The 9,037-nt window shown below is 32.3% G+C and overlaps 1 protein-coding gene and 1 pseudogene across 1 annotated transcript; both read right to left on the bottom strand.

Annotated features, from left to right (window-relative positions):
- Window positions 1-407: 407 nt before the first annotated feature.
- On the bottom strand, window positions 408-2,121 carry LOC146920831 (lectin 9-like; annotated as a pseudogene).
- Window positions 2,122-5,828: 3,707 nt separating this feature from the next.
- LOC146920830 (lectin 9) lies at window positions 5,829-6,671 on the bottom strand. The gene has a single exon (XM_085710743.1). The coding sequence runs from the start codon at window positions 6,669-6,671 to the stop codon at window positions 5,829-5,831; it is 843 nt and encodes a 280-aa protein (XP_085566869.1).
- Between the last annotated feature and the right edge of the window lie 2,366 nt (window positions 6,672-9,037).

Genomic DNA, 9,037 nt, shown 5'->3' with positions numbered 1-9,037 from the left:
TAATTCTAGTAAGAAAATAATCTCTTAACCTTCTATAAAAGGGAGCAAGGATTAGCAAGTAGGGTATGAAGAAAAATGATGAAAGTCTCTCCTCTCTCCCTTTGGTACTCTCTTTGAGAGTAATGACTTACGTCTTTGGACTAAGTCTTCTTTTATCTTTCTATTAGTTTCTTAAATTGTCAATTTACATTGTATTCCATCAATTTCTCTTGTATTGTGTTTTTCATTAAATTCAATACAAAGTTATTTTATCTATTTCATTGGATTCATCATTTACAAAGGGCCAAACCCTTACATATAGAAACAGAAGAAAATCAGACAATCATGAAATCATGACAATGCACAGCGAAGAAACATTTTTTTATTGAAAGTAATTATTAAACTCCCCAAACTCCGAGAGTTCTTGGTTACAAAGATGATTCGAAAGACCAATTAATGATATCATGTATTTCAACCAACTCTCCTGCTGCAGCCGAGAATCCAACTCTATCCCATTCAGGAAGAATACTCCTCAAATCAACAACAAAAGAGATACCAGTTGCTTTCGTCCCGCTCCCAGGATAATCCACAAACACACTCAATCTCTTAGACTCGGAGTTATAGTTTATAATAGCTTCTCCTAAAGCATTTCTGGACAAAACATCAACAGGCCAGTTCACAGTTGCAACTGAATCAATAGAACCAATATCAATTCCAATGTGAGGATATTGAGATGGTGAAGCTGGATCCCACCCATTTGTAAAACTATCGAACTCAATAGCTATTATTGGATTTTTGGAAGGATCAAATGCAGTCTCCGGGTCGAAAAGACCAAGATAGCCGCCACTTGAATTTTTCGGTACTTCAAAATGAAGTGGTCCGATATAGAAAGCAAATCCATCTCCGTGGAATTCTGAACCGTTTGTGTTCACGAAAAAGAAGAAATGAGTGGAGAAATCTGCTAGTTTTCCACTAGTTTTATCCCAAATATGAATTGGTGTGAGATGTGTTGCTCGTCCAACGCTCTTTTGGAGTGGTTCACCAGATTGGTTGGTTTTTGTTAGCTTTAAAATGCCACCGGAGATTGAGGCATCTCCCCTGAGAAATATGTCGGGATTTTCTTTCTCGAATTCTAATATAGTGAAAGAAACAGTATTTCTTGGTTGTTGCAATGGTGATGGTGAATATTGTGAATTGTAGGAAGAGGAAAGTAATGAAGATTTTTATAAGTGCTGAAGAGATTGTGGTTATTTATAGTCTTGTGTTGTGTTAGACGTCTAATAAAATATTGCCTAAATGAATACGACATGCAATTCTCATAGTGTGTTGCCAATTTGACAACTAAGTTATAGGAACTTCCAATAAAAGATTAGTTGGAAGCTTACATCGTCTAAACTCCAAAACCTTGATGTCTCTTTTGTAAACGATCAACTATATGTCCATATACATACAAGAAGGGGTGTGATATTTGGGAATATTATCACTAGGACTAGGATAATGTTGAGAAAATGTTTGCAAAATCATTGAAAGTATCGGTTACCATTGCAAAATGATTGTTTAGATTCATGATGCTTATAACAATTTTTTAGAGAGAAAATCAATCTTCTATCCAATTTTTTTTTTTTTTGTGAATTTATCGTCCCATTGTAGTATTGTTTGTTCGTCGTCTAGATGGAGAGTACTTGACTTTCCATGTTTATTCAAAAGAAAGAGTGCAAATTTGATAAAAAAAAAAAAAAAAAAAAAAAAAAGAGTACCCATCATGTATATCATGGCATAAAATTGTGGCATAGGTGCAAAATAGGGAGATTTACTTTTTTATAGTAGAAATAGGGTGATTTGTTATTAGCTGATGGGGTGTTATCAGGGCCGTTCCTAGAGTTTTACGGGCCTTAATTAGGCATAAAATGAGAAAAGGGTCCCTTACATAATACATCATAAAATTGTTTTAGCTCATTGTTGTGTTTTTATTAGCTCTTCATTTCGTTTTTTTATTTCACTTTTCACTATCAAGAAAGTTGACATTACTATATTGATATAATTTATTTTTTTTGAGAAAATAGAATTTGTTTTGTTATGAAAATTATCTCAATTTCTTAAATAATAAATATCATTGATATTTTTAATATTAGTGAGAGACATTATTAGGAACAAAGGGTCCAAAAAAATATCACCGATTTCTTCGATAATAATTTTTTTAGCATATTATTAAGAAAAACCAATTTTTTTTATAGGAGAGTGTATATAGATATTTTTGTGCTACATGGGGTATATATAGCAAATCATGCCAAAAACATAAACAGATTTCAGCCCAGCCCTTCAGCATGTCAATTTTTGCGGCCTTTTCAAAGAATATTGTATATACACCCCCAAAAAACCAAATATTTCTATATACACCCCCTATCTTAAAAAAAATTAGGGCCCCTATTGGTATGGCCCTAGGCCGTCGCACTCCCGGCCATGCCCTAGGGCCGGCCCTGGGTGTTATTATTTTATGAAATGACGTGTTTTTATTTTTCTAATCAGGACAGTACATTGGAATGGACATAATCTTGTCAAATGGGGCAATATCCAAATCAATGTTTAATTGTATCTCATACATCATTTGCATAAAATTTATATTTTTAATTGTTTTGTTTGTACTTTACTTTTGACTTTTGTGCGGTGTTTGTACCTTGCTTTTGACTTTTATGCGGTAAGTATTTTCTATTCTTCTTGTTTTGTCTTCATGTCTGTATGATTGTATTTTGTGGTTTAGGAATACTAACACCTTACAACGAATATTTTAGATATTGATAAGTCTGGATATTTGAAGCAAAAAATGATGGATCACTTATACGCGAATGGGGAACAAATTTGGGTATTGTTGGATTGTAATTTAAAATAATTTTTAAAGTTTATTAATTTTCTTCGTTAGCTCAAACGTTAGGTTTCGAGTTAAATTATTTTAATAATTTTGTCTAAGGTTTTTTTAGGAATTTATTATTAATGACTATTTTTTAAATTAAAAATTAGTAAAAAAGAGTTATATTTTAATTAGTTAATAGGTAAGAAAGGCTACTTTTCAATTTTCATAATTAATTTCCTCAACAAAAAAAATCATGACTAATTAAATCGATTTATCACTAAGTCTAAATTAGTTACATTTTTAAATATCATTCCCAATTCTTTTTAGAAAAGTTTAATGACAAATATTTTTATAAAAATATGCTTAAAAGAAATTAAATCATTTTTTTGTTTAAAAAAAAGAAAAAAATGAAATCATTTTTAAAACAAAAATTGTCGTTTTTGTTTTTTTTTTTGTGGTGTCCGGGGTTCCCGGGTTTGAACCCCGGACCTTGCATATGTAAACTCAGAGGGAGAATGCATATATTTTTTAAAAAACGGAAAGTTACAAAAACTAGTATTATCAAAAGCTTTATCACAAGTTAAACTCTAAGTCGCACTAATCTATTCAATATGTTTAAAGTAATTAATTGGTGAACAACATATTTAGTTCCAGTGACGAAACCTATGGTTAGTAGGGATTTATCTCTTAAAATCAATTCAATGGTGATCAAACATAGAAAAACATTAAACAAATTATATTGAATATACATAGATCTCAAATTGCATTAACTAGGACTCATTGATAACATAGTTCAAATAGGTTCAAATAGGATCATCTTGCGATCCTAATCTAATGAGTTTAGTAACTCATGATAGTAAATAACATAATCAAAGGTTTAAAAACAGTACATTCAAATGAGATTGTAAAGGTCTTCAATCTTGTCTCAAAATGTTCAAAATCGCCACCTTAGGTTGCTTGAATCGCACAGCATGCCTTCACTTTGTCAAAATTCTGAACTCTTGCATCTGGCTATAGTTAGAATTATATAGGAAAAACTCTAGGTTCACGCATGAGCGACGCACATGTATCACAAAATCCTCACGCGTGCTCTCAAAAATGTACTCACAGATGTCGATTGTCCAACAGACATGATGCGCAGGGAGCCGCATGCGGCGTGTGTGCACCTGTAGCAAAACCTAGGGAATGTCGTACACGTTGGGTAAATCGCCCTACATAATTGCTTTTTCACAAGCCAATAACATGTTGCTCATATTTTCCCTTTCCTTGTATAGCAAAACCTAGGGAATGGATCATTTATGCACGGGCCTTAGGTCTTCCTTACATACTTGAAAATGCAAAAATGCATCTAGAGCATTGGCACGGCCTTGTGCGTTGCATGTGACTGTGTTAACCTAAGGTGGGTTGAAAATGCACTTTATTACTTGCATCTGTTGGAACAAGTTGGTTCGAAGAACAATGATCTTTCATTTTGGTTTTCATGATAGCATAGTATATAAAAGAATGATTTTGGTTTTTCAGTATTGAAATCAAGCAAAACAGTGTTGGAAGCGAATAAAATTACTAAGAAGGGAAGTTGTGAGTCTAATCTAGTGGTAAACCATTTCATCTGGATCAAACAAATAGAATGTTACTTCGACCGAAAAAACCAATACGATTCCATCTTCTACAATACCTTTCTTTCCACAAATTCCACCCTTCCCTCTAGCTTCTCCAACTTGGATGAATTTATTACCGTGTTCATTAATAAAGTCAATTGAATAGGAAACATAACATGAGAGCTCTTAATCCAATGGAAGCTTCTGCATAATGGGATGAACTCCTTCTATTTGTAACAAACTGGATAGAAGAGAATAAGGTTTTTGGCAATTTAATAGCTGAAAGAAACCCCATGGTATTTCAAAAATCTATGGAAACCTTATACCTTTATGCACAAAGTTTGAAGAAAGCATGGAAAGCAAAAGGTATCAAAAATCTTACTTCATTTGTTCCTAATGAATTTTTTCCCTATGGAAGTAATTCATTTGAGAAAGCTTTAGTTACTGAGTTCATTCTTCAGGACACTGAAATACAAGTGCATGCAACTACATTTCAAGCTCCTATAGAAATTCCTCATATGGAGGTTCCTGTGATGGAGAACCCAACTATGGAACCTTATCATGGAATGACTCCCTTTCGATTTGAGAATCCTTATAGGCATGTGTCTAAAGCTGATGCATCTTATTGGAGAGTCCTTCCGAGAAGGGAAGAATTTAATATATTGTCTGTCGATACTAAGGCATTCATTCGCCTATATAAATCGACATGACGATGTTATCTCTACCTAGTCACACTCAAACCACTCCTGCACTTATTCTTGAAAAACTTTCCAAACCTTAGTTTTTTAATTCTGTTTTATGCGCTTTTTGAGATTTTGTATGTACTTGAAATACTTGGTTATTATGTCCTTCATTTGTGATTTTTAATGCATTGAACTTTGTATTATTGTATTCATCTTATTTAAATATTCTAGTTATTTTCTTAAAAACTTATAAATCACTAAAAGCTTGTAACAAACTTCTAAAGCTTGCAACTTTCACTAGTTTTTCTTATTTGTTCTCCAAAACATAATTCTGCAAATATGAGAAAGAAATAAGGATAAGTGAAATCAAAACTATAAAATAAGATTAAATAGAGGGTTAATATCCTCTTAAAATTCTACAAGAAATAAATTTATAAATTATCACATTGAATTTTCATTAATCTTAGAAAATAGAAGAAATAACAAGGGGCCTCTTTGAAACAATAAATATTAGAGTTGAATTTGGTAACATTTGCTTCTTTTTTTGAGCTCACCAAATTATGCTCTTATTTGCTTATAAATAAGGCCTAATGAAGTATATAAACATAAGGAAATCATGTCATCATGAAATCATTGATATTTCAACAATTCACAACAAAGAAACATACTTTTATTGAAAGTAATTATTGAACTCCCCAACCTCCCAAGAGTTGCTAGTTATTATAAGGCTGCTTCAAAAGACCAATTAATGATATCATGTGTTTCAACCAATTCTCCAGTAGCAGCAGAGAAACCAACTCTAACCCATTCAGGTAGAACACTCCTTAAATCAACAACAAAAGAGACACCAGTAGCATTCTTACCACTATCAGGATAAGCCACAAACACACTTAATCTTTTAGATTCAGAGTTATAGTTTATACTAGCTTCTCCTAAAGCATTTGGTTGCACAAAATCAAGAGGCCAATTCACAGTTGCGCGCGAATCAATGGAACCAACATCAATTCCAATGTGAGGATATTGAGATGGTGAAGCTGGATCCCACCCATTTGTAAAACTATCAAACTCAATAGCTACTACAGGATTTTCAGATGGAATAAGTGCAGTTTCCGGGTTGAAAAGGCCAAGATATCCTCCGCTTGAATTTTTTGGTAAGTCAAAATGAAGTGGTCCAAGAAAGAAAGTAAATCCGTCTCCGTGGAGTCTTGAACCGTTGGTGTTCACGATAAAGGAGAAACTAGTGGAGAAATCTGCTGATTCTCCACTAGTTTCATCCCAAATGTGAATCGGTGTGAGATGAGTTGCGCGTCCAACGCTTTTTTGGAGTGGATTACCGGAATATTTGTCGGTTTTTGTTAGGCTAAGAACACCATTAGAGATTGAGGCATCTCCCTTGACAAATATGTCGGGATTTTCTTCATCGAATTTTGTTATGGAAAAAGAAATTGTACTTCCTAGACTTGGCTGTGGTTTTGATGGTGTTGGTGGATATTGTGAATTGACATAGTTTTGTAGGAAGAGGAAAGTAATGAAAATTTTAATAAGTGCTGAAGAAAGAGCCATTTTGCGATGCTACAAACCAAAGAAATTGTGGCTATTTATAGGGTTGTGTTACGTCTAAGAAAATAAAGTAGAATTAAAATTTGCCGAAATGAATACGACATGCAACTCACATAGTAAGTGTGTTTCCAATTTGCCAACTAATTAAGAGGGAAATACCAATGAAAAATATGTTGGATGCTTACATTGTTCCAATTATCAAACACCAAAATCTGGATGTCTCTTTTGTAAACGATCAACCATATACATACAGGAAGGGCGTGTAATATTTAGGAATATTCTAACGAGGATAATGTTGTGAAAGTATTTGAAAAATCATTGAAAGTATCGTTGCCATTGGAAAATAATTGACTTTAATTTAAATTTTACTTCTAATCATAATCACTCTAAAGCCAGGTCCATGAACAGTAGTGCAATTCTTTGTTGACAATGGCCTCTGCTTAACCGTCTAGTTGCTTCCATTGTATGTACCTTGAACATAATATTACCATTTGTTGGGTTCAATTGTGAGTGACTAGTCTTTAACCGACTATGAATGAGTTCAATGTTAGATATATAAGACATGTTACTCATATTTCAAATACCTTAATGATTTAGGTAGAGATGTAAGTTTTTCTCTTTTGTGGTCTTGGAGCATTAGTCACAGCCCCGGCCCTGAGGGGGTGCAAACAGCTCAACAGAGCTGGGCCTCCCTCAGCCATGGGCCTAAAAAAAAAAAATTAATGCCCACTAGTACTACTGCCCTTCAATTTTTTTTAATACCCCCAGCCATTTTCTGTCCCCTTGTTTTAGCCTTTTAGGCCTATTAGAATTAGGTCCTCTTGCTTTTGGTGTTAGGTGGGGGTTCCTCATGTTTACGGTAGTCATTTTCACCTTTGGGTGTACCGCATATATACGGCACCTTATATTTATCTTTTAAAAAATATAAATAGAACATTGCTCTTTTAAAAAAAATTATGTTTTGATTTTATCACTGGCCTCTTTTCATTCCCAGAGCCGAGCCTCCGAATTCTTAGGGACGGCCCTGATTAGTCAGCTTATGTTCACGGCGTTTCCTCGGACTCTTCAACAAGTGATATTAGAGTATTGGTTCGGCTATGTGGGGGGATCAGAAGTGGAATCTTGATGTTTGGATCAAATTTAGGATGTGGAAGACCAAGGATAGATCCGGGGGCAGATCCATAAACGTATGAGACGGGGGTTGAAAATATTTAATGTCTAACACACCTCGAATAATTTTCTTTGATTAAAAAAGCTTAAGGTATCAAAGTGAAATACCTAAAAATAGCTAAAAAAATTATGGACAAAATGTAATAATAAATATTGTAATACTATTAAATCAAAGTAATTGGGGAGTCTAACACATTTGACACATTAAAACTTAGTTTTAGTATAATTCAATGCTAAACATTGTGTATTGGGGAGTTCAGATTTGGCCTAGTTTGTTGTGAATTGTCTTTTTTTACTGAACATGTTGTTCTACTTACTTAATTAGCGAGTAAATAACTATGTTATCTATATAATATAAATTTACGGCCGATTCCATAGCCCTTTATGGAAATGTTTTTTCTCCTCCTATTCTTATGACACGTGGCACTCTCATCCTATTCTTTTTTCAAATACTCTCACCACATTCATCCTCACAAAATACTCTCACCACATTCATCCTCACAAATTTGTATTTATTGTTTATGTATAAAAGGAAGTTTTACAATTTCAAATTTTAATATGCTTCAAATTTCAAATCAAACATTTCCTATTCATTCAAAAAATACGAATTCCAAATTATTGTTGATTTATTTTGTGAAAACGTATGCTTTATATTTGTAAAAATAATTAAATGTTTTTTCTTTCTGCTAAACGTTTCGTATTTTAGAAATACAAATACAAAAGGAAGTTTTACAATTTCAAATTCTAATATGTTTTTTTTTTGAATAATCAAATAATTTAAATTAATATATTTGAATTCAGATATTAAAATAAAACAAGTAATATCTAATTAAAATACGATTAATGAAATAATTATTTAAATATCAAAGAGATGAAATAATTGATATATGTCAAATAATAAAAATATGATTTGATTTGTCAAAAAAAAAATGATTTGATAAAAGTGTAACTTTTTAAAATAATTTAATTAGATTTGGTAGTAACCATTAATTTGTTATATAATTTAACTAGATACATTTTACTTGGTACCCAAAAAAATAATATTTGGTTATTTTGTTAAGGTCATTCAAAAGGACCATAAAAAAACAAATGATATTAATGTAATAAAATTTTTCTAAATCATTAATCACATTTTAATATTAATGAAGATATTCTCCTTAATGAGAGAACTGTGTTTATATATATATATATATATATAT

This window comes from Medicago sativa, chromosome 5 (genome assembly GCF_051527215.1).
Source record: "Medicago sativa cultivar Bolivia chromosome 5, Bolivia_mono, whole genome shotgun sequence".
NCBI lineage: Eukaryota > Viridiplantae > Streptophyta > Magnoliopsida > Fabales > Fabaceae > Medicago > Medicago sativa.
This window is presented reverse-complemented; position numbering and strand designations above follow the sequence as displayed.